Below are 26,481 nucleotides of genomic sequence, written 5' to 3'. Positions count from 1 at the left end.
ATTACTTGTTTTTCTGGGGTTGAGTTTGGTAAGTCCTTCATAGATTTTGGATACTAAGGGTTCCAAAATTCTTAAGAAGGAATTACTGGGTATCAGAAATTTTCTACCTGACCTAATTAAAAAAGTCATTGGCTCCCTAGGGCCAAATTTTATCTCCTATTCTTCCCTAAATCCCATTAAAATGAGAATAAAGGAATAAAAGGTAAAAGCCCATAATAACAAAGAATAAGAGGAAGCCCAAAAGCTGATGAAAGATTTTAACACACTTCTGAAAGATGAAAAGAAACCTGAACAGAAGAGATTAATGAAACAGCATGAAAAAGTTACAGCCTAGAGCCAAAGGGAGCTGTAACTTAAGAGGAAACAACCCCACCCAACAAAGGGTATTGGCAGTGACCTGGGCTAGAAAATAAAAGAATTACCTTAAGGACTAACATACTAAGAGGTCAACCTCATCCCTTCCCCTGACTTCAATACTACCCAATAAGGCTTACAGCCAAGCAATGAACTCCAAGCAAGAAAATCTTTTCTTAACCCTGAAGTGAAACCGAATGAACACCTAATGATAAAGCGCCTCTCATCCTGGTATTCAGAAGTTTCCCAAAATAACTGCAGGCTATCTAGCTAATACTTATCCCACAGCAAACCTGACATACATTTCCTATTCTCCCATTTTAAACATCAACAAACCAAAAATAATTAGACATTTGGAAAAAGCTTATAACACAGTAAGACCAAAATATACAAATAAAAAATTAATTCAGACTATAAACAGACTCTCACTATAACCCTATAACAAACAGAATACTATTTAAAACTGGTATGAATAGGGGCACCCGGCTGGCTCAGTAGATAGAGCAGGCAACTCTTGTCTTGAGGGTGGAGTTCAAGCCCCACACTGGGTATAAAGCTTAATTTAAATAAATAAATAAATAAATAAATAAATAAATAAATAAATAAATAAATAAATTTAAAAATTAAAAATTAAAAATGGTATGAATGAACATAAGAGTTCTTAGAAACAGTAATACAATTGTCAAAATTAAATATTCAAAGAAATGGAAAATATGACAGTGACTCTCTAAAAAGACATAAAGCAAAAGATGGTAAATATTCAAGAAAGAGATGAAAAATGTGTCCTCTAGAAAGGGCAAAATCTGTCTACTAGGAGTTGCAGAGAAAACAGAAGAAAATTTCACAGAGCTGAAGGGATCACTCTCCAAACTGAAAACCCACCAAGGGCCCAGCAAAAATTAAAGATGAAACACCAAAAGATACAGAAAAGATTCTAAAGCAGGAGTGCAAGAATGGCCACCTAACAAAGCAAAAGTCTCATACAAGAATCAGGCAACCTAACCACAATACTAGATGCTAGAAGGCTAAGAAATAATGCCTTAAAATTTTAAGAAAGGTGATATTCAAATAAAAGCAAATTATTACTCAAATATGGTATGACCAGAAACTGACTAAGGATGTCATTAAGAGGGAACAGATGTAATACAGAAAATTTTAATAGCTCTAATAGCTCTACTCAAGGAGTGCAGTGAAGCTCAGGGATGACAGATGTTCAACAGGTCAAGAGAATGACAAGCCTAGACAGGAAAAGATAAGGACAGAGGGCTCTGGGATTTCCAAAAAAAAGGTAGATTGAATAGAACCAAATATCCCAGATCTTGAGAAAAGCAGCCCGTTATGAGAACACATATATGCAAGTTAAATTTTAAAAGATTCAGTAACCCAAAGAATAAAAACTGTTCTAGTCTTGATCCAAGGTTTGTATTTTAAGTGAAATATGCAATGGGCTTCAGAAATAATAATGAAATGAATTTTAAGGAATAGATAAAAGGAATAAACTGAAAGACATTACTTAGGGATATAATGATGAAGGCATGATTAATTTTCAGATTTTAAATTAAGACAGAAAATTAATTTTATTAAAATTAAAAGTAAAAAATTAATTTTACTTCAACGCGAAGTAAAATTAAAATATACTTGGCTTTATATTACATCAAGTTAAAGAGAGCAAAAGTCAACTGTAAAAAAAAAAAAATGTAAATTTCATATTCCCAGGGAACTATTACTCTATTTCTGATGAACCCTAAGTTCTTCCTTTTAGGCAATCAAACTGTACCTCTAACTGCTCCCTAATGGATCTAAGTTCTTTCCCATTATTCATAATATAGTCAAATTTCTTGGGGCACCTGGGTGGCTCAGTCGTTAAGCATCCAACTCTTGATTTCAGCTCAGGTCATGACCTCACAGTTCATGGGATCGAGCCCTGTGCCAGGCTCTGCACTGCCAGTGGGATTCTCTCTCTTGGGATTCTCTCTCCTCTCTCCGTTCCCACCCCCAAATAAATAGACATTTAAAAAAAAAAAAAAAAGGTCAAATCTCTTGCCAATGTGACAAACTCAAGGATCTATGGCTATTATATCCTACTCTTTCCATCTTCCAGCATTTTCTCTCCTCCACTAAGGTTACATCTCTAATTCTACAAATTTTTGCCTCTCTTTTCTGTTAGCTCTCTTCTAAACATACTCATTTTCACCAAAATCATAATTTCACCAAAATCATAATTTTGAGTTATAATTAGTTCTAATTATAACTCAAAATGATATTTAATATTAACCATCACTTATGGAAATGATGTTTTATTCTTAAAGGCTATGCATGTTCTTACAAGGGTGATCAGTTACTCTAACAATTAACAGTATACAATCTGTCTTAGGATTTCATCACATTTGTATTACTACTTTGCTTACATGTATTGTTTGTATTTTCTTGTTCAAATGCCAATTCTCAAAAATAAGATAAACTGCACAAGAGGTTCACTGATTGTGACTTCTTGTGATGGTACGAGATGTTAAAAAAAAAAAAAAAAAAACTACCACTCAGAATAATAAAAATAGTGAAAAAAGACCCCAGTGCAAATATGGAATGAATTTGTATGTGTAGCTGGATCCACATTTCTAATTAATCTGAACAGTTTGCCACCCCCACAAATCAAGTATGAATAAGAAGAATAATAATTAAAATCTGAACACAGGATTTTATTGGATCAAAGGTCCACTGTGTTTAGTTAAATGTAATGTCTGATTGAAAATGCTGTCCAAGAGAAGCATGAAGCCGTAAAAACTTGTGAAAAGGGGCAGCTGGCTGACTCAGTCAGAGGGAGCATGCAACTCTTGATCTTGGGCTGTTGGGTTTGAATTCAAGCTCTACACTGAGTGCTGAGATTACTTAAATACTTTTTAAACATTTTTAAAAAGGGATGCCTGGGTGGCTCAGTCAGTTAAGCATCCGGTTTCAGCTCAGGTCATGATCTCACCATTTCTTGAGTTCCAGCCCTGCATTGGGCTCTGTGCAGGCAGTGTGGAGCCTGCTTAGGATTCTCGGTCTCCCTCTCTCTCTGCCCCTCCCTGACTCATGCTGTCTCTGTCACTCTCAAAATAAATCAAAATAAACTGAAAAAACAAAAAAATTTGTAAACACCTTTTAATAAATCTCAGTAATGCACTAAGACACCAATTTTTTCAGGACAAGTGTCAGGACAACACAATTTTTCTGATTTTACATAGATGAATTCTGCCTCTAATGGTGAAGATGACCCAAAACTATGAGCTATGACCAAAGTTAAAACTTGTGTGCCAAAAAAGGGACCAAATCACACATTGCTAAGAGGCTTATAAAACCAGTCTTAACATGTATTACAATACTTTGCTGTGAGGAAAGCAGCACAAACTAAAATTCTTACTAAACAAAACTCCTTGAATGTCATTCATGACAGGAAAGTGACTATCACATATGCATGCTACTAGAAATTTTCCTTTACATTTGAAAAAAGTACTTAAATGCACAATATGAATCAATTTTTAGCAAATATGCAAGATACCGGTAAGATTTTAATGACTTTCTAAAATGTTTAATCTCCAAAAACCATGTACAGGAGGGGCTTTTTCTCATTTTAGTCAATGATCATTTTGTAAGCCATGACATGGCCTGCAAAGAACACCTTGGTTTCACTGAAGAGCACAAGAGCTATGAGTAAGTACTATTTGAATAAAAGGTATTCTGCGTACCCACATATCTACAATATATCTGTCTTCCTGGTCTTAAATAAATCAAATTACAGCCACTGAACATTTCTTTTCAATATACCATATAAAGAAATGGTTAAATACAAGACTTCCTTCACATTTATGAATCAGAGCCATCCATGTAAAAGGGGAACATGTTTGTAAAAGGAGAGAAAAAATATTTCTCCTTGACACTGTGTATTGCCAGTTTTTCAAAAACCATTTCAATGATTTTACATACGTGGTATATATAAACAAGTGGTATATATAAACAATACGTTCAAGTGGTATATACAATATATTTGGTATCAACAACCTATTACTTGGGCAAATATTTTAATTTTAAGGATAACAAGATTTTTAAAGAATTCTGATAACTGTTGTGATTATCAAGATCAGACATTTCTCCAATACTTAATGATTTTCCTCACTGGAGTTAAAAAAGTTTACTGGGCAATCTAAAAACCATATGCAAATACTGCAATTATGTACATAAATACTTTGGAGTCCAAAGCATTCTAAAACAGACCAGAAATCTACTGGTGATCTCCCAACATGAAATGATCAGCATCCTAATTTTTTTTTGCCTCAAACAGAGCCCTAAAAGTAATCTTCAACGTTTCTTTCCTTCAACGTTTCAAAAATTTCTTTAAAATTTTTAAAGCTATTCTATGACTTCCGGATACAGATTAAATATATGCAAGCCATTCAACTATGTCAACAAAAAACTGGTCTTTAACAACTACAGCAAATCAACTTGGTTAAGCATAGTGGAGAACAAGACATAGCAGTTATTGGTTTGCTAGTTTTAGCACTGTCAAAACCAAAGTTACAAAATTACCACAATCTATAACTGTCATTGATGTGAGGAATAGTGACAGGGTCATTTCCCTGCTAAAGATCCAGTAAGACAATTAATAAAAGCATATAGACCCATGTACAAAACATCTGGATAAAAACTATATCCTTTTTATTTTATAACAAAAAGCTGAAATGGTATGTGAATAGCTGAAACTTATAAAAATTATCCATATAAGGTTTTCACTAAATGGTTTATAATATAATTTCTTCTTCCCAACTGTCTCTGAAATCTAAAATTATGTCAAAACAAACTTTTCAAAAATTTAAATGATGTCCATCTTGCTATCATTAGAAAATATATAGGCCTTTTACTCCACCAAATATCCCAAAGGGCAAATGGAACTTTGAAGCAATCAAGATAAATGCCCTACCTGACCGCATAAAGAAATCTAAACGATCCTAGACAGAAGAGCTTTATTACTTAAAATTTCCTCCACAAATTCCCTTACTATCTTAAAAACATATATACTACATACATATTAATAAAAACAGTTCCACTTCAGAGCCAAGGTAAATAATTATAACACACAAATTTAAAATAAATTTAGAAAATAATTCTACTTAAGTTCTTAAATAAAAAAGTTAAAGTTTATAAGATAACAGAATCACAAACAAGTATTAATTATACCTCAAAAAACTGTTAAGTACTTCAGCAGAGATGTTCTCAGTCTTCTATTAAGAAATGTTCACCAAACTGAAGAGACTTTTCACAATAGAAAGTTTTCAAATCAATAAAAATCAATTCTTTAAAAAAGGGGGACAGCAAGTAGGAATACTGGTATTATAAAAGGGCTGAAATTTTATAAATAAAGAAGTCTAACAAGATGATACATTTGCTAATTTCAGAACCAATTAACATCCTAAAGAGTAACCATATTTCCAGTAATAAGCACATAAGTATTCAATAAATGTTTTTCCTGAATTTAGACTGAGATGTGCGACTCTGTATACAACCAAGAACTGTCAAAAGCACTTGACAATAAAGATAATTAGGTACACTGTACTGACACAGGAACCAAAGTAAAAAACTTGAACAGTGCATACATAAAACAAAATTTTAAAAGGTTTAAAACATTTAAAATACAACAAAAACAATGTAAACCTACGCAATAACACAACACCAAGTATGTAATTCAGAGATATACCATTAGCAAACAATTCAAAAGACCTCAGTATTAAAGAGCTGTTAAAATGAAGATTCCTAGTAGGCAAAATGTTGAGGTCTTCAAGCAGAGTAATCTGAAAAATTTATGGATGAATAGCAGGCCAGCCTAATATAAATTTAAATATTGTTATATTAAAATATTAGGCAGAAAATATTAAAACGAAACAAAAATTATTCTGAAAAATCATAGTGCAGAAGTCTAGACTCATTGAAAGGCAGATCAACACCACATAAACCTGTGAACTACTCTATGGAACAGTGATGGGAAGCCTAAATTCTCCAGTGAAGCTGATTTTCCTTTAGTTAATTTTAGCTTACAGAATAGTTAGCTAATTGCCCCAAAGTCTGCCGTAATATTTGCTTTGCTTTATAAAAGAAAACCTACATATTTTCCCACATATTAATGTATCTGAGATAATTTCATATTAAGAATTCGTTTAGCCTTACAGAAAGTTGCTATCCTTAATCTTCCAGTTACTTCAACTACAGAACCTAGATCAGTGCTATCCAATAGAAATATAATGCAAGCCACATATGTAATTTTAAATTTTCAAGTAGCCACTTTTAAAAAAAGGTAAAAAGAGATGAAATTAATTTTAACCATATATTTTATTTTACTCAAAGTATACAAAATATCATAAATGTAATCAACATTAAAAAACTCCAATGGGGCACCTGGGTAGCTCAGTTGGTTAAGCATCCAACTCTTGATTTCGGCTCAGATTATCATCTCACAGTTTGTGAGACTGAGCCTTGCATAGGGCTCTGTGCTGTCAGCACAGATTCCCGCTCTCCCTCTCCCTCTGCCCCTCCCCGGCCTCTCTCTCTTCAAAAATAAACATTAAAAAAACAGAACAAAACAAAAAAACCCTCTGACAAAATATATTTAATATTCTTTTTTCATATTAAGTCTTTAAAATGTAATGTGCAGGAGGTACTTTGGTGGCTGAAGTCAGTTAAGCATCTGACTCTTGATCTCAGCTCAGATCTTAACTTCAGGGTCCTGAGTTCAAGTCCCACATTGGGCTCTGCACTGGGCCTGGAGCCTACTTAAACAAACAAATCTAATGTGCACTTCACAGCACATCTCAGTTAGGACTGCACTCCTCTAAAGTGATTTAACAGTTTTATGTGGCTAGTGGTTACTATGCTGGACAGCACAGGTCTAGAGTTCTTTCTCTGGTCTTGAGATACATGTACAAAATACCAAAATATCTGAAATGAAAGCATACAATATATTAAATATGAAGGTCTGGGAGGGGTACTGAGAAAGGTCAATTCAGCAGTTCCCCTTGACTCCAGCAGGCCTATAGTGACATAATGTTCCAATTTGCTAAGCAATCCCTATATACTAGAGAGAGTCCCAACTTATACTTTTTGTCATAATGTAATAAACAGCACCCCTGTAATTCTCAAAAAGTGTCCCCCTTTGGATAATAAATTATATGGTCACCCTATCCATATCCATAATATCCTCAAAGATAATTCCACACTCCTTGGAAGAAAATTTAAAGTCTAATTCTGATGTCTAGAACAGCAGCTCTAAATTGAAAGTAAAGAATCCTAAATTCACTACCCTCACCAAAAAAAACAAAAAAACAAAAAACAAAAAAACAAAAAAAAAGAAAAAGAAAAAAAAGAAAAAGAATAAAAAAGATGCTGCTGAAAATTCTTTTTATTTTAAATTGCAGACTAAAAAAAAAAAAAAAAAAGTAAGAATTACCTGTTGAACAAGGCATCTGGAAATTGGGATCATTGCTATCCAAAACAGGCAAACAGAACTGGTTACTTGCAGATCCTAGCATAGGATCCTTATCGCTGAGCATGTTCTTCAGCGAGTCCTCTAAGACATTTTGACTTGTACTAAAATCCTCACAGACTTCATTCTCCAGGTTGGATCCTAGAAATAGGGCATCATCTAAGTGTTCAGTAGGAATTAAATGATTAAATGTATCAACTATATCCATGAAGACTTCTGTGTGTCTTTCAGCCCTATAGAAAGACAAAAAAAATACCATAAGAAATAAAGCTATCAATTGATAATCACCTAAAACCAAATTATTTTAATAGTTTTGAGTCTAAGAACACACTTCGGTATTTCTGAATTGTTTTTAAAAAAAACCCTCACTGTTGTTAGAATAAACATTTGGACATGTAGAACGAATCTTTACTAAATAATGTTTCTTCATCATACATGTAGAATATCATTTTACCAGAAATCCTATTAAATGTTTACTCAGTTTATTATTTTGAGGGAAAAACTATGTATATAATTCATTAATTTGATACAATTTAAAGAATGACATGGCTTAAACCATAAAAACCGTGTGTTTTTAACCATAATCTGTTCATAAATTAAGAATAAAACACTGCTTTCACAATAAGACCACATAAAAGAGCCAAAATCAAATCATATTTGTCCCATACCTATTAAGACGGTAAAATAGCCTTGTGTCATTTACAAAGCATTTAAATCATTTAAAGAAAGGTAATACAGAGAGAAAAAGGTCGTTTGTAGGGTCGAGGGGGAAATGAAAAGACACTATTAATTAAACCCAACAAATCAAAACTCAAAAAAATACACACATACACAGGCAGAGACGTGCACATACACACATTTTAGTGGGGGGGACTCCTTTTAGGATAAAATGGGATAAATGACAAAAAAACAATATATCAGAGATTTAAATTTATTTTAGTGAGTTATGTGAGGTACATACAGATGTCAAGCTAGTCTCCTACTATATATACTACACACTGCTCAGAAAGGTCATCTCATGCCCTGAAGAGCCTCAATTAATCAAAAGTTGAATTATGAAAATAAGACTGGTTTCAGAAAAAACTGAACCAATGTATTTTGGAAAGTGGGAGAGAAAGGGCATCAGCAAAAACATCTAATAATATTCAGTTAGCTAGAAATTCAACTAACCCAGAACATCTTGGGTTCCAAAATTCCAAGATTTTTTAGATCAGCTCCAAATCTACCAAAATTTCCTCAAACTGTCCTTGATTCTTTCCCCTATAAAAATGAAGGAAGAGGAAGTTCAAAGATATTTGACAATTTACTGGGTATATATCATATGCTGCCAACCATTTCACCCATATTTAGCCCATTTATGCCCAATGATAATAATAGACTCTACATAGAAAATACGTTTAAATAACTGGGGCGCCTGGGTGACTCAATCAGTTGAGACTCTGACTTCGGCTCAAGTCATGATCTCACAGTTTTCGAGTCCCGCATTGGGCTCACTTTTATCAGCATGGAGCCCGCTTTGGAACCTCTCGGTCTGCCCCTCCCCCCACTCGTTCTCATTCTCTTTCTCTCTAAAATAAATGAACACTTAACAAATAATTTTTTACAAGACAATTCATTTAAATAATGTAAATATTGGGGCACCTGGGTGGCTCAGTCGGTTGAGCATCTGACTTCAGCTCAGATCATGATCTCATAGCTCGTGAGTTCGAGCCCCACATCGGGCTCTGTACTGCCAGCTCAGAGCCTGGAGCCTGCTTTGGATTCTCTGTCTGCCTCTCTCTCTCTCTCTGCCCTCCCCCACTCACTCTGTCTCTCTCTCTTTCTAAAATAAACATTAAAAATAATAATAATAAAATAATATTATAATAAAAATAATAAAAGTAAACAAATAAATAATGTAAATATCTCCCCACCCCAAACCATAAAACAGCCAAGATTCAAACCTAGGTTCCTAGGCTCCACAGACTATAGCCATACCTCTTCCTCTTTCACACTAAGCTCCCAAACTAGAAATTGACTAGATTTGACTCATTAAAGGCTCTTCTTTAAAAATAATTTTCTAACAAACCAGTAGTTACCTGGGTCCTTGGATAACAGAAGGATACACTGCAAAGGGACAGGAAGATACTTTGGGGAATGATAAAAATTTCCTAAATCATGAATGTATACATCCACTGGAATTCATCAATCTGTTCATTTTAAGTAGAAAGTTTATTGTAACTCAATTTAAAATCCTAAAAAAAAAAATGAAAGAAAATTTCCTCATTCTCACAAAAGTTAATCCCCTTCTAAATGAAGGATTTCAGTATCTCTTCTCAAATTTTGGAATTTTACGTATATTAAAATATTAATAGGGGCGCCTGGGTGGCTCAGTCAGTTAAGCATCCAGCTTCGGCTCAGATTATGATCTCGTGGCTCGTGAGTTCCAGCTCCACATGGGGCTCTGTGCTAACAGCTCAGAGCCTGGAGCCTACTTTGGGGTCTGTGTCTCCCTTTCTCTCTACCCCTCCCCCACTCACACTCTCTCTTTCTCTCTCTCTCTCAAAAATAAAACATTTTTTAAAATTAATTAATTAATATTCATAAAACACTAAAATGTTAATGATTTGATTGACATGCTGGCTATTTTATATGCATTCTCTAACTGTAACATTAAAAGAAAATTACAGCTCATAATGCTGATGAAAACTCAGGAAAACTTTTAATTCTCTAATACTATCTGATCTCAGTACCTAAAAAAGGCTCAATTATATCACCAATACTTCCACTAATACGTTTTTAGGTTCCAAAAAATTTTAGTATAATAAATTTCTGCTATTTAATTTACAAAAATGTTATTAAATGCTTATAAATTACGTAGCTAAAACTACTGACAAATTAGTTTATCTGCATATGCTGGAATCCAAAGCCACAGGTCAAGACTACATCCTTTTCAAAGTTGCATCCCACTTAGTAATCTTTTTTTCTCAGATGAATCAAAAAGAAAAAAAGGTTAATTCCAGCTCTAAAAGCAAAAAGTAAACTTTCCTTCTAAAAAAAGTATGCTGAATCTACTGAAAAATGCACTCATTCCCATAGCAACACGAGTCTGATAAATTCTACAAACTTCACCTGAAGTCCATCTTTCTGTTACTACTGGTTATGTGATTTCAAGTGATGGAGACGTTAAGAACATTCAAAATTATGATCACATAGCTCAACATCACAAAGCTATATGGAAGACCAACCCATTCTAAATATTCATTCACATAATTTAATAACATTCACAATATTTAGTAAATAGTGATCTAAATAAGCAGTATGTTTTTTTCAATAGCACTATTAGTGAACCATCCCAAAACTCCTTTACAAAAAGTACTTTAAGAGCTTGTGACATATTTTTTTATCTCGAAGGTAGACAATAGTCTTTAAAGACAAATTTTAAAAAATATAAAAAGCAAAACATTGTGTAAATAAGATGGGTGAACCAAACTTTCCACTACAGCTTTTTGGCCAAACTGGTATGACTTGTAAAGTGTGTTTTATCTGAATTTAAATAAGCACATCAGGGAAAAGGCTTCCATAGTCAAATATTGAAAAGGACTAGCATAACAAAATTACATTTATTTAATAATACTTTTAATTCATTCAACACATGTTTACTAAGCAGTTACCATTGAGACATCTTTATGCCAACAAGACCAGGATTCTTCCAACACAGAATAGGTTATAAAATTAGGGACCCAAAGAAGACAATTTCTACAGGAGACATCACAAGACCAGTTTTCTTGTAAATCTATTATAAATTAGTAAGACTGACTTTTCATAAGCAGTACTAAGTGGTTCTGGGGGCAATTCCAAGGAAAAATTCCAAAAATGATAGTATACAGCCATCTCACAAGACTACCTTGAAAGTAATATTTAATGGAAGCATAAAGCAATTTGTTTTAAAAGATCAGTTTCAGATATCAAGTTCTCAGTATCAAAAATAAAATGATAAAATTTTCCATGCTAAATTGGAAAACAAATGTTAAGTCAACTGCAGAAATATTAACTCAATTAACATGAACACACTAATCTACTAAATGCAATGTGGTAAACTGGGTTGGATCATGAAACAGAAAAAGGACAGTAAAAGAAAAACCAGTAAAATCAGAATAAAGTCTGCAAGTTAGTTAATAGCAATGTACCAATGTTAATCTCTAGTTCTAATAAAGGCACTAGCATTATGTCAGATGTAACAATCAGGAAACTGGATGAAGGAATACAGAAACTCTATACCATGTCTGCAATTTTTCTATAAGTCTGAAGTTGTTATAAAAATAAGTCTTTTTAAAAACATGAACACTAATCTAAAATTACTCTAAAATTAGAGGAGGCACCTGGTTGGCTCAGAACACACAACTCTTGATCTAGGCGCCATGAATTTGATCCCCACATTGCGTGTACAAATTAAATAAATAAATAAATACGTAAACTTAAAAAAAAAAAAGAATTTTGAAAAGTATATTTAAAAATAATAATAGGTGCGCCTAGGTGGTTCAGTAGGTTAAGCATCTGACTTTAGCTCAGGTCATAATCTAACGGTTCCTGAGTTCAAGCCTCACATCAGGCTCTGGGCTGATGGCTCAGGGCCTGGAGCCTGCTTCGGATTCTGTGTCTCGCTCTCTCTCTGCTCCTCCCCAACTCGTGCTCTGTCTCTCTCTCTCTCTCTCAAAAATAAGCATTAAAAGAAATAATAAAAATAAAAATAATAAAAATAAAAATAAAATTAGAGGAGATACCTAGTAATGTGGATAGACAAAGAAGATCTTTAAAATCTTCAAAAAAATAAATAAAACAAGTCCATCTACAGTGTATGTTAAATGGATAATGATATGTACATATTCAATTAAATCGATACTAATAATTTGGGTATATATTGAAACCAGGAATTAGTTCTTAGATCACAGTAACGTCTCATGTTTCCAGGCCATAAAATATCTCCAGCTAAGTCAGAGAACTGGGTAATCTACTTAATTCAAAATTACTCGTTTATTCACATATTTATTAAGCATCTACTTATAAAGTATTATTATAGGTACCAGTGAAACAAGTACCATTCAAATCCAAGGAACTCACAATATAAGAGTATAGACATATAAACAACATGTAAACATCACAACAAAATAGGACAGTGTCATAATAAGGATTGCAGACAGTTATTACAGAGGAAGGTGAAACTCATGAGGCCAAGAATATCTAAGCAAGTGATGTATGAGCTGGATCCTAAAGGTCCAGAAGATACTCCAGGCAAAGGGAAGAACAGCATGTGCTAATTATGAATGACAGAGTCTGGTCTTAACAGACCATTTGGAAAGACTCAGAATACAATTAAAAAATAAGTATTACTACCAACATTCTGAATAAAATGAGTTTGAAGATATGTCCCGCTTTAAAATACTTTATCTGTAACTCTCAAAAAATTATACTGCAAACAAATTTAGTTTACACTGATAAAATCAGCATGTATTCTGTTTCATGGAATGGAAAGCAAAAAAGATTTAGAAAACACCAACAGCAAAAAAGAAAAAAAAGTTATATTTCTACAAAATCCCCTTTAAATTAATACACTGAAACTATCTCAACTTTTCAGAAGCATCTTCAAAGGAAAACTATGTTTTATCATGTCATCTCCTTTAAAAAAAATAGATATAAACCTAACAATAAATCATTAAAGCTACCAAAGACCCTAACAGTTTATACTATGAAGAAGCTCTGTCTCATGCAGTCTGTATTCACATATATGTGTATGGGGGTGGCATGGGGGAGTTACAAATATATTCAGGAGATTGTAAAATCTATGACAAAAAATTAAACAGGGTAATAGTGATGGGGAGAGGAAGAGTGTTTCTATGTACAATGGTAAATGAACATGTAAGCCAAAACCTGAAAAGAGGGAGTGATCCATGCACAAATGAGGAAAAGCAATCCAGGCAAAGACCTAAATGCAAAGGCCCTGGGAATGGAAGCTTGGTGCCTTATAGCCCCTATCCTATAGTCTAAATTAAGCTGTCAATTCATCAGGCTTGCTTACCGTGAACAAATTTCTAATAGGCACTAGTAGTAGAAAAATAAAAGTACCACTACTAATAGTGACTAAAAACGTAAAACGATGTGCTCTAATTTCACACCAGGCAATGGTCTACAGGCTTTACATCAGTAATTCTCAATCAGAGGTGATTATGTCCCTCCAGAGGACATTTGGCCATATATAGAGACATTTCTGGTCATCACAAAGGGAGGGCAGGCTACTGGCATCCAGTAAATATACTACCATACACAAGGAAAGCCCCACAACAAAGAATTATCCAGCCAGAAAACTGCTAAGGTTAAGAAACTCTGCCCTACATTTATTAATTTAATCCTCACAACAATGCTATATTAATTCAGTAAACAAAGAAAGAAAAAGAAACAAAGGGAGGGAAGAATTGGGATCAAAGAGATTAAATTACTTGCTATAGTAAATGGTGGAGCTGAAATTTGAACCCAGAAAATTTCCTTCAAGAATCAATGCACTTACCACTACACTATATTATCTATTTATAAAGCAAAATGCATTGAGTATTTATTATGTGCCAGGCACAGTGTAAACTTAATGTATGCATGATGTCACTTAATCTTCACAACCATACAATTAGGCAGGTACCATTATTATTTCAAGTTATAAGAGTGGGGCTAAAGCTTAGCAAAGTTACACCCAGTATTATAGAATAAATAAGTGACACAGCTGGGACTCAATTCTGCTCTGACACAAAGGTCAGTTCTTAACCACCATAATATAAAAACATTAAAGATGAGTAACAGGTTATCTTCCCAGGATAGAGAAAAGGAAAATCACTAAATGGTTAAACAAAGTAGTACAACACAATTCTAGAAAGTACAATTCTATAGAGCAATGCAACCTAATCAACTGCTCTAAACACACTTCAAATTCTACTCCAGTTGCATTGGTTGGAATCTTTAAGAAAAAGCAAAGCTCAAAACTTTTCTAAATCAGGTAAAAGAACAGGTAAGATTCCAAGGTGTCTGCCATACTAAGACTAAAGCTGACCTAAGAACCCAGAAAAAGAACTATCAAGTACAAGCTGAATCTGGCAAAAGCAGAATTACACTAGCCAACTGCACTAACTCCAAAGTTTACAACCATATCCTACTGATATTAGCAGTTTGGACTGACCACACAACCAGTGGAAGTAGCTCATCATTTAAACTATGGAGTAGGTCCTAACAGTACAACCTAACATGTACTTTTAGCATGCACTATGTTTCAGGCCCTATGCTAAGTGTATTGTATGCCTTATCTCATTAGTTCCTCCCAACAACCCTGCGAGGAAGGTGCAATTACTCTATTTTACAGACAAGCAAACTGAGGCCCAGACCATTATGTAATTTGCCCCAAACTGAAACCCAAGCAGCGTGATTACTGAATCCGCACATTTATACTATACTACATGCACTCTACTTGTGTAACACATACTAATTTTTATGTTCTTAATAATTAATAAAATCTTAAAAATACTAAAGTGACCTACCCTTCTTCCAAAATAAGTTAGAAAATACACACTTAGCCACTCCCTACACATAAAAAACACAATGGCTATCCTCAGTGTGTATAAACATCATTTTGGAAGTTATCGACTACAAACTCTGCAATTTATTTTCACAGTCTACAATTTTAGAATGTTTTCACATGGCCAACTCACACAAATTATGAATGAACCAAAAAAACATTAAGTTTAGCCTTTCTGTACAATCTACTATGCCATTCAAAACTCCATCTAATAAAGTTAGATCATGCTAAAACTAATTAAAACTTCTGGATAGTATTTTGAAATTTTTATTAAACTATTTCTCTTCATTCTTTCTCTTCACTGTACAACTGATCATAAAAATGAAAATTCCCTGACCATTAAAAAATGATCTAAAGGCACCTGGGTAGCTCAGTTGGTTAAACTTTCAGCTTCAGCTCAGGTCATAATCTTGTAGTTCTTGAGTTCGAGCCCCGCATTAGGCTCTGTGCTGACAGCTCAGAGCCTGGAACCTGCTTCAGACTCTGTGTCTCCCTCTCTCTGCCCCTTCCCCATGCATGCTTGCACTCCCTCTCTCAAAAATAAACATTAAAAAAAAATTGTTTTAATGATATAAATTAACACACAATGCATAGGAGTAAGTGTCCGGTCTACACATTTGGCAATTTCTCACACAATGCCTTTTGTAATTCTTGAAATACCATCTTTTCACTTTAATATAATGATTTAACATCTTGAGTCTTTGAATCTTGTTTCTCAACCTAGACTATGTTTCTTGAGGGTAAAAACAGCCCCTGGGTCTCACATATTTTGAATCAAACCAATACCCTCAATATCTTTTCCCAGTATTCAAAGAGCAGCAAATAAAAGGGAGTATCTTTCTCAAACATGCAACTATACTGTAAGTGTCTAACAATTTGCCAAGTCATTTTTGCAGTTAAAAAATAAAATGTCTATCCTTCTGAAAACATACTCCAGGATTCTCGGAGGTGCTCCAAGAAAAAATAAGAGAAACAGAGCCCAAGATGTACTGCTCCACAAAAGAAAGAAATCCAACAGCCCTCGTCAGAAAGATTTCCTGAAATGTGGATGACACAAAATAGAAATCTGCACTCCAAGAACCCTAATAGTTCCTGACACTGTGAAGTAGTTACGGGTAATCCACAAACCTGAGATACTGATCAATGAAGCTCATTATCTCATTAAAGAGGAGAAAAGACCTTATCTCCAGACAAAAATTAAGTAAAAAGGATTTCATGAGATATCTGTGTCAAAAACAAAAAAAGTGCACATTTAAGAAAGCAAAACGTATTAAAAAGGCAACGCCATATTACCAAGGAAGATAACCATTATGTTTCAGTACTAAAAAAAAAAAAAAAAAAAAGAATTGTATGCATAATTTACATTCACCAGTGTTTTCCAAGTATAATACATATTATGTGAAAATCTAAATTCAGGATAATTTTGCAGTAATCCAACTGTCACCTTGTTGCCTTCCAACTTTTAACAACAGAGTTTTATTAATAAGCTATTACATAAATCAAAGATTATCAACCTTTCTTAACTAACTCCAATCTGAATACAATTTAAATTTTAATACTACGGTTTTAAACGATTTGAACATAGAGACAACTTCCTTTCCACTTTTCTATCCTGAAATTTGCATTTAATTAATGCTAACTTTCACCTACATTTACACAGACTGCTTCTCTTAGATTTGACTTATTTGAACATGCAACAGATGAGTATACCAAAGGATCAACTAAAGTTATGTGAAGTCCATCCCAACAGCGTAGAATGCATAACTAACTCAATGTGACAGACAAGGAAGTTCACAGCCCTGCCCGAAGGATGCAAAAGCAGTATATCACGTTTTCATGCTCTTCAATAAACGGACCTATAAAGCATGCAAGGAACAAGGGAAAACTGGTCCCATCAACTAACTCTTGTTATCCTTTTGACAAATTAACAGCACAGCTATCAAATAAAGCTTAAAATCTATGGTTGTAATTCTGCATACTTAAAAAGCAGCCCAGTTCAGTTGAGAAGTCTTTCTGTTACTAATCGAACTGTGTATGGCTCAATCAGACCAATAATAGCTCCTAAGTCTTCTCTGAAATTATGTTACTATCATGGGGAAATGGAGTATGTATTTTAAAATAGTAATAGGTATAATGATGATGGAGGAAAAATTCATTATCGTAATATAGGGCAAATAAACAGAAGAACTGGACAGAAAATAATAGTAATAAAAAGGTCGAGTGGTAGCAAAAACTACTATTCGAAATAATCTTTATACAACACCTCTTGAGCTCTGGAATGAGGATACAAATTCAAAAACAGAAGAATCCTGCAAAGACTTCTTGGTTCTTTTGACTCGTGTCTCTTTACCACAAACACATCTAAAAACATTTTCACAATCCCAAACACTTCATTCAAGAATCAAAAAATGGTAGGAAATGAATGAGTAAAGAAGGCGTAGTTTTGCAAGATCTCAAACAACCAGTTTTGTAAAAAGGAAAACAAAAATCGACCCCCAAATCGTAACTAAGTAGAACAATGTACTAAGTACTCCCTAAATAGTTTACTGTATCTTTTTTTTTTTTTTTGGCTTAAAATAAGGTAGTATTTGGGAAAGGCTCAATAACCAATGTCTCATTTTAAATTAAGTATTTCTACATGTAATGAAGATTAGTAAAGGTAGATATCAAAGCGCTGTTACCACTAACATTAATGATTATCCATGATCATAATCTGCAAATGATTCCTGAATAGCACCAATAATCATGCATTCAAACTACCTCGAATCATAGTCTCTAGAAAATGGCATTTAAAAATCCAAAGATGGGAAAAGGTCATCGGACCCGGCAACACATTGCTGGGGGAAAGAAGGGGGAAACAGGACTATGCGCGGTACTAACATTCTCTCCCTTTCTCCCTCCTCCCTGCCCCCCTCCCCGTGTCAGGTGATCAGTTATTTAGCACCATTAACACGCACGAATCGACAAGTGGTTCATTAAATTACTCATATTATTCCGAAAGCCACATTCTAGGCTTCCTTTTTCAAACTAAGCAAAAGGAGTCGACAGTTTGGGTCCCGAGCACAAAAGCGCGCGGCAGCAGGAGGATGGATAGAGCGCCAACTCCCCCCTCTCCAAAAGCTGGGACAGGGTTCAGCCTCGCGGCAGGGCCCAAAGCTCGATGCCGAGCTCGCTCCCTTGGAGGGAAGAGGTACGAAGGGCCAGGTCCGGGGGCCTGCGGGCCGGGCCTTCCTGGCAGCGCCCGCGGTGCCTCCGGGCCTGCGCGCCCGCGCGACGGCGGCAGTGGGGCACACTCACCGCGGAAGGCCCGGGAGCAGAAGCCGGCGAGAGGCCGCGGTCCAGACCCTCCGCCTGGCTACCTCGCCGCCGCGGCTCCCTCCCACCCCGCGATCCAAACGGTCCCGGGCGACAGAGGCACGGCCCGGGCAGGCCGGGGACGTTGCGCAAGAGGCCGGAGAGGTTTCCCGGCTGCGCGGGAGAAAGGCGCGGAGTGTCCGCCGCGGGAGGGGCGGGGAGGCCCGCGGAGGCGCTGTGCGTGTGGAAAGGGATGGGGGAGGGGAGAATTGCCCGTCTCCCTGGCCGCGGCCAGAGCCGCAACTCACCCAGCTCCGCCAGACGAGCGCTACCACTGGCAGCAAGAGGAAGATGGTGGCCGCTGCCGCCGCCGCCGCCGCCGAGGAGGAGGGGGCCCGGTGGGTGCCGAGGAGAGGGGGTACGCGCAGGACGTCGGCGTCGCTGCCACAGCCTCTTTTGCTCACAGGGCCGAGCGGCTGCTGCTGACGACACTAGCTTGGCTTCCGCGCCGCCCTTTTTATCCTCGTAGCAGCCGCCGCCGCCCAGGGCCCGAGGGTCGCTCGCCTCGTGGGGACCGTGCGGCGGCGCGAGACCCCGCAGCCATCGGCGTGCGGCGGCGGCGCGGGGGCAGGAGCCGGGCCGCGTCACGTGACCCCACTGTTTACCGTTCCGGGGGCCGCGGCCTGCACGCTGCGCCTGCGCAATGTGAGCTCTCCAGTGCCGCGCCTCCGCGGGGCCCGGGCTGTAGCACTCGGCTGCGCTTCCGCGCCGCTCCCAGTCTTGTCAGGGCGCGGCACGCCTGAGGGCCTTGAGCTATCACCTCGCTCGCGGGGTGAGGCACAGATCGATTTTTCTCGATTGTAATGAGCACTAAGGCTTCATAGTGCAATATTGATAGTCAAATCTGCCCCCCCCCCGCCCCAATACGTTTCATTAATTGGGTGTGCTTTCAAGAATGGTAGGCTACAGGGCAGTACATGAGCCCCTTGCCGAAGAATCCCGGCTGGCTATACACAACAGCCCCATCATTAACCACCTCTGTTCTCGCCTTTTCTGTAAATAGATGGTCTTTTTCAGGACTCAAGTTGCCTACAAGAATCATTCCTGGTCGAAGTCAACAGTTTCCAAAATATGGCAAGAGGATCCTCTGAAGGGTTCCCTAGACCTTTCAGAGGAGCGTCAATTCTTTAACAAATTTTCTTCGTCTCCTTCAACCAAAACATGTAGCAGCTGATTAAATGCAGAAGGAGATATGAGAATCCAGCCACCTATTAAGCCAGACATTGAAGAAATGTGCAAAAATTTAAAGCGATGCCACTCTTCTCATTAAATTTTGTTGGGAAAAAATTCATAATAAGTTATTTATGATAACATAAAATGAATTTTGTTATTTTGTGTTTTATTATTCTTAGGTTTAATTCCTACGGTAGTAAATAACTAACCCACATAAACAAAAGCTCTTAGAAGCCCCTCAGTAATTTTTAAGAATATATATAGGTTCTGAGGCCAAAACCTTTGAACTCCACTGGTCTTGATTAATGTTTCCACAGCAGCCTGTGCTGACTTCTATCTCAGCCCTTAATAAACATTGTGAGGTAATGTTGTTAGTCATCACTCCAACCAAAACAAGCCCCTTTGAGGACAGGGATTGTGCCTTCTCTTGGCAAGGAACATTACAGTACCCACTAAAGAATGATAGCCAGCACCTGCTGTGCTCTTCAGAAACCTTTACTTGTTGATTTAAGCTTCATGCCAACCTAGGCCACATTGTAAGATTTCTGCAGAGTAGAATAATAGCTTACAGGCATGTGGTGATGAGCTGTTCTTTACTCTCTCCAGTCTTCCGGTATTTTGAGCACTCCCAATAACCAATGCTCTTCCACAAAGGAAGTTTAGATTGTTCCAATTCTACTGGAATCCTAGAATTCCATCCCCTGCCTTGACTCATTGATCCCTCAAAACTTGGTTTTGTAATCTGTTTTTTTGTGTTGTTGTTTTGTTTTGTTTTGAGAAAGGGAAATAGAAATGAGTAATCAAAATTTTTTTCTCACTTGGAATGTCTGGGATGAATTGCTAAAATAAACCTTAACTTTATTTTTACTCTTCTTCTGGACCTCAATGTGAAATTTGAAAAAGGCATTAGGAAAGAATAAGATTATAAACAAAATCCAATTCTAAGGGATTTAATATAGTAGAGCTCAAATAGAAAATCATTATCTGGAAAATTCCCTTGGAAGATCTGGGGAAAACTTATCTTCTTAAAGAAATTTTAGTAAATTTGTGAAAAAAACACAATGAAGGTTAAAAGAAACTATAGCAGGTGCGCCTGGGTGGCTCAGTTGGTTGAATGTCCAACTTTGGCTCAGGTCATGATATTGTGGTTTGCAAGTTCAAGCCCTGCATGGCGCTCTCTGCTGTTTTTGTGGAGCTGGCTTCAGATCCTCTGTCCCCCTCTTGCTCTCTGCTCCTCCCCCACTTGCATGCATACTTTCTCAAAAATAAATAAATATTAAAAAAAAAAGAAAGAAAAAGTACAGGAATGGTAAGCTTGTCACATTTACAAAACAGATTTCTAATCCTAAAAAAGCCAACAAGCTTACCACAAAGCGTGAATTTTGACCATATTATTTTGAACCAGGCAAGAACCCAGTTCACATTTGTTCATTAATGATCTTTTCTTTTTGCTTCCAGATATAAACACAATCTGTCTTTTATCCAGTCTATAAAAAGATTACTAGAAGAAAGAACCATCATAATAATACTGAGAATGGCTCTCACAGCATGCAGGACATTGTTTTAGTTAAAAGACCTATTGGAAAATCAGATTGTATTGATAGCATTAAAAACTCCAAATTAACTCGGGAAAATTAAATTTGGTAGAAAACAAGACAAGACAACTAACAATGGCAAATACTGACCAATAGGATGGTAAATTGACCAAAACCAAAGCAAAACAAAACAAAACAAAACATGTGGAAAAATGAAAAATTGACAAAATTTGGATGTTGCAAAACTTTACTCAAGAAAATTAAGCCTGGCAGAGAGTGGGGCCATGGAAGACAGCTCACAGTGCTGGTATGGAAGTTAAGTCTGATATGAACAATGCTTGTCATCATGGAAACATTGGTTCCTACAGTATCAGTTCACTGGAGTAAAGATGAAAAAAGTGGGATGTTAACTGCGGCAAATAGAAAATCAATAAAAATATCAAATATACTTAATGTCTTTTTTTCTGGAAAACACTTTTTATATACACAGACACACTTTCACGTTAGTTTGAATAGATATAAATGGTTTTATTCTTAAACATGACATCAAAGCAGTAGACTCAAAATATTCTGAATTCATTTTACTAAGACCATTGTGAAATTTAGAGGCTTAACCCAGAACACCTTGTTCCTTATGTCAGGCTTGCTCCCTTCCCACACAGTTTTTTTACCTACTTTCTCCAGAAAGATAGCTCCCAACTAAGGGCATGTCCTGATCCAGGGTAAATAATTTGCACAACGTACCAGAGATCAGGGGTGCCTAGAGGGGCTGGGTCAAACAATAAAATAAAAGTTTTCCATGTACCTGGTCTGCACAGGGTATAAAAGCACCTATGCAGACTTTAGCAACTATAAGGTACAGGAAGGAGCAATTCTGTCATTCAGTGCTTTGACACTGGTGGGCACAGAGGGCATGTATTCATGCTTTACCTGGCCTGGAGTGGAGACCAGGCATTTCTGACAGTGGATGCCCTCAAGGACAAGAAAGTTCTAGAGAATCTGTGTGGTTCTGGAGCTACAAATCTTTCATTATCTGGTTGGACATATTGCATCAATGAAATAATCAAAATTCTTTTATTTTTTTAATGTTTATTTATTTTGAGAGAAAGCACGAGCAGGGGAGGGACAGAAAGAGAGGAGAGAGAGAGTCCCAAACAGTCTCCACACTGTCAGCGCAGAGCCCAACACAGGGCTTGAACTCACAAACCATGAGATCATGACCTAAGCAGAAATCAAGAGTCGGATGCTTAACAGACTGAGTCCCCCAGGAGCCCTTCAAAATTCTTTTAACAAAGAAAGTGTTTGTGAAAGGGTCCCTCGGTGACAATGTCCCCTCCTTACTTGAAATTTTTCCATGGTTCTCCAAAATAAAAAGAATAAAACCCAAACCTCTTAATATAGCTGTTAAGACACTTTGGGATTAGTCCTTATCCACCTCTTCAGCTTCTCTTCTCACGATTCCCTGATTTTTAAATTTATGACATAGCAACATCTAACTTCTGTTTCCTACACACATCCATACTGCCTCTTAACCTAGTCTTTGCTCATGCTGTTACCTCTGACAGGAATGCTCTCTTCTGAACTGACCCTAAACACCACTACAGACCCTCCCACCACTTTTAGATTGCTTCTGAATCCTTTTTTTTTTTAAGTTTATTTATTTATTTTGAGAGAGACAGAGACAGCATGAGTGGGGGAGGGGCAAGAAAGGGAGAGAGAGAATCCCAGGCAGGCTCCTCATTTTCAGCACAGAGCCCGATACAGGGCTCAAACTCACAAAATCACGAGATCTTGACATGAGCTGCAACCGAGAGTCCAGCCCGAGGCTCAACCGACTCAGCCACCCAGGCGCCCCACTTCTGAATCCTTTTAAGATGCAGCTCAGTGATAGCTGTCTGAATCCATCAAACTAAATGGTGAAATATTAGAAGCATCCCCACTCAAGTCAGGGATGAGCAAGACTGAGACTATGACTACCATTATTCAATATTAGCTGATACAGAAAGGTCAAAGAAGAAATGAAAGATAGATATAAGAAAATAAAAGATACAATGATTATTATTTGCATACGCTATAACTGCATATCAAACAGAATCAATTAAATGACTACTAGCATTAAGGAGTTACCTGAGTACTAGGCCAGCTGTTCAAAAATCAGTTAAAAGAAATTAATGGGTTTCCCATAAACAGCAATCTTGGTTACAATTTGTTGGGAAAACAAATTCCAACAAAAATATGTAGCACTTAAACAGCCTAACAAGAAAAAATTGTGCATTTCTTCACTATACGGAAAAAGAAAAACCTTACTTAAAAGGAAACCTGACCTAGAATAACCAAAATAATCTTGAAAAAGAAGAATAAAGTTGGAGGACACACACTTCCCAGTTTTAAAACGTACCCACAAAGCAACAGTAATCAAGATAGTGTGCTAATGACATAGGATAGAGTTATTAACCAATGGAATAAAGTTGAGAGTCCAGAAATAAACCCATGTGTCATGGTCCACTAATTTTGAACAAAGATCCCAATATCATCCAATGAAGAGAAAGAATGGTCTCTTCAGCAAATGTACTGGACCAACTGGATGATGGATGCATGCAAAAGAATGGAGTTGGACCCTTAGCTCAAACCATATACAAAAGTTAACTCAAAATGGAGTGAAGACCTAAATGTAAGAGTAAAAATTATAGAACCCCTAAAAGAAACCATAAGGGTAAATCTTCATGATCTCAGAATTGGCAATGGATTATTAGATATGACACCAAAGTAAAAACAACAGAAGAAAAAAAATAGATAAATTGAATTTCATCGAAGTTAAAAACTTCCGTGCTTCAAAGGGCACAATCAGGAAAGTGAAATGACAACTCAGAAAGTGGGAAAAAATGTTTGCGAATCACATTATCTGATGAGGGACTTGTATCAAGAATGTACATATATAAAGAACACTTCAAATTCAACAATAAAAGACAACCCAATTTAAAAAGGGTGAAGGATGAGGCACCTGATTGGTTCAGTCGGTAGGGCATGTGACTCTAGATCTCAGGGTCATGAATTCAAGCCCCACGTTAAGTATAGAACTTACTTTAAAAAAAAGCAGGGGAGGGGGGCAAAGGATCTACATACACATTTCTTCAAAGCAGATATACAAATAGCCAGTAAATGAGAGGCTCAGCTCCCTAATTAGTCATTAGGGAAATACAAACCAAAACCATAATAAGACACTACTGTACAAATACTAGGATGTCTATGATAAAAAAGATAGAAAATAACAATTATTGGTGAGGCTATGGAAAATCAGAACACTCATATACTGCTGGTGGGAATGTAAAATCATGCAGCTGCCTTAGAAAATAGTCTGGCAGTTCCTCAAACTGTTAAACATAGAGCTACATATGATCCAGTAACTCCACTCCTACACGTATACTGAAGAGGTATAAAAACATATGTCCATGCAAAACATTGTACATGAATGTTCAAAGCAGCATAATTCGTAACAGCAAAAGGTGGAAACAAAATAAATGTACATCAACTGATTAATAGATAAAATGTGGTATAGCCGTACAACGGTATATGATATGGCAATAAAAAAGAATAAAGTACCAATGTTCTATAGCATGGGTAGACCTTGAAAACGTTATGCTACCTGAAAGATACAGTCCCAAAATATATATTTTATGAAATAAAATTTGCCTTATTTTCAGAATAGGCAAACTGGTCCCAAAATATATTTATGAAGTAAAATTTGCCTATTTTCAGATGAGGCAAATCTATAGTCAGAAAGTAGATTAGGACTTAGAACTGGGGTGAAGGGATGGATGATAGAGGGATGATGTGTAAAGGTGTAGAGTTTCTTTTCAAAGTGATGAAAATGTCCCAAAATTGACTGTCATAATGGTCACACCTATCTGTGAATCTCCTAAAAACAATCAAATTGTACACTTTGAATGGATGAATTGTATGGTATATAAATTTTATGTCAGTAAAACTATTATTTTTTTAAACAGAATCTTGAATAAAGATTGTATGTTCTAGGTAGCAAAAAACAATATAATGAAGATGTCGATTTTCCTCAAAATAACCATGAATGTATTGCCATTCCTTTTATAATTTGGCAAATTAAAGTTAATCTAAGAGGGGACACCTGGGTGGCTCAGCTGGTTAAGCATCCGACTCCGACTCACGTCATGATCTTGTGGTTCGTGAGTTCAAGCCCCGCATGGGGCTCTGTGCTAGCAGCTCAGAGCCTGGAGCCTGCTTCAGATTCTGTGTCTCCCTCTCTCCCTCTCTGTCTCTCTGTCCCTCCTCCACTGGTGCTCTATCTCTCTCTCAAAAATAAATAAACATTAAAAATTTTTTTTTAAATTAATTTAAGAGAATGGAAAAGCTAATATAGTCGGCAAAGTTAAAAAAAAAAAAAAGTAATGTGCGGGAGTGGGATGTGGACATTCAATTTAAGCATAAGAATAAATAAATTTATCATAATATAAATACACAAAATTTAACAAAATAGGAAAAACAGACAAAGAAAAATTAACAGAATAGAAAGGCCAGGAACAGGGGGAATGAGGATTTGCTGTTTAATGGTTACAGAATTTCTATTTGGATGATGAAAAGGTTTTAGAAATAATGCAACATTCTGGATGTAATTAATGTCACTGAATTGTAGATTGAAACATGGTTAAAATGGCTGTTTTTATAGATTCTTTACCATGGTTTAAAAAAATTAATAATAGAGTATACCAAAAACCATTACATTGCACAGTTTAGATGGGTTAATTGTGTGGTATGTGAATTTACATCTCAACAAAGCTGTTAAAAAAGTCAAGAAGCAGAAAAATAAACAAAAATAAAATTTTTGTCTGTAGTAAAGATGCCATCTCAAGTCTATAAGAAGAGGATTATTTGCTACATGGCAAATAAATAAACATTAAAATTTTTTTTTTTTTTAGTGTCCAACTTCAGCTCAG

The 26,481-nt window shown here is 36.2% G+C and overlaps 2 protein-coding genes across 8 annotated transcripts in view; one reads left to right on the top strand and one right to left on the bottom strand.

The window, feature by feature from the left end:
* The window catches only part of PHF3 (PHD finger protein 3), an 81,849-nt gene extending 62,655 nt beyond the window's left edge, over window positions 1-19,194 (bottom strand). The window contains exons 1-3 of one of the 7 annotated variants that reach the window (XM_045057703.1): window positions 9,940-10,094; window positions 9,032-9,121; window positions 7,826-8,094 (exon numbers count right to left, since the gene is read on the bottom strand). In XM_045057703.1, coding sequence (XP_044913638.1) covers window positions 7,826-8,069 — 244 coding nt within the window. In that variant the 5' untranslated portion in view covers window positions 8,070-8,094; window positions 9,032-9,121; window positions 9,940-10,094. Of the gene's footprint in view, window positions 1-5,565; window positions 5,641-7,825; window positions 8,095-9,031; window positions 9,122-9,939; window positions 10,095-18,749; window positions 18,882-19,054 lie in introns of those variants that run through there. The other 6 variants (XM_045057704.1, XM_045057705.1, XM_045057708.1 and 3 more) reach the window with 6 other exon arrangements.
* Window positions 18,309-21,967, top strand: LOC123385415 (collagen alpha-1(I) chain-like). Its single transcript, XM_045057709.1, has 2 exons — window positions 18,309-19,578; window positions 21,438-21,967. Exon 1 carries the CDS (start codon window positions 18,539-18,541, stop codon window positions 19,547-19,549), a length of 1,011 nt encoding a protein of 336 aa, XP_044913644.1. The 5' UTR covers window positions 18,309-18,538; the 3' UTR covers window positions 19,550-19,578; window positions 21,438-21,967.
* Window positions 21,968-26,481: the final 4,514 nt, after the last annotated feature.

Source organism: Felis catus, chromosome B2 (assembly GCF_018350175.1).
Source record: "Felis catus isolate Fca126 chromosome B2, F.catus_Fca126_mat1.0, whole genome shotgun sequence".
NCBI lineage: Eukaryota > Metazoa > Chordata > Mammalia > Carnivora > Felidae > Felis > Felis catus.
This window is presented reverse-complemented; position numbering and strand designations above follow the sequence as displayed.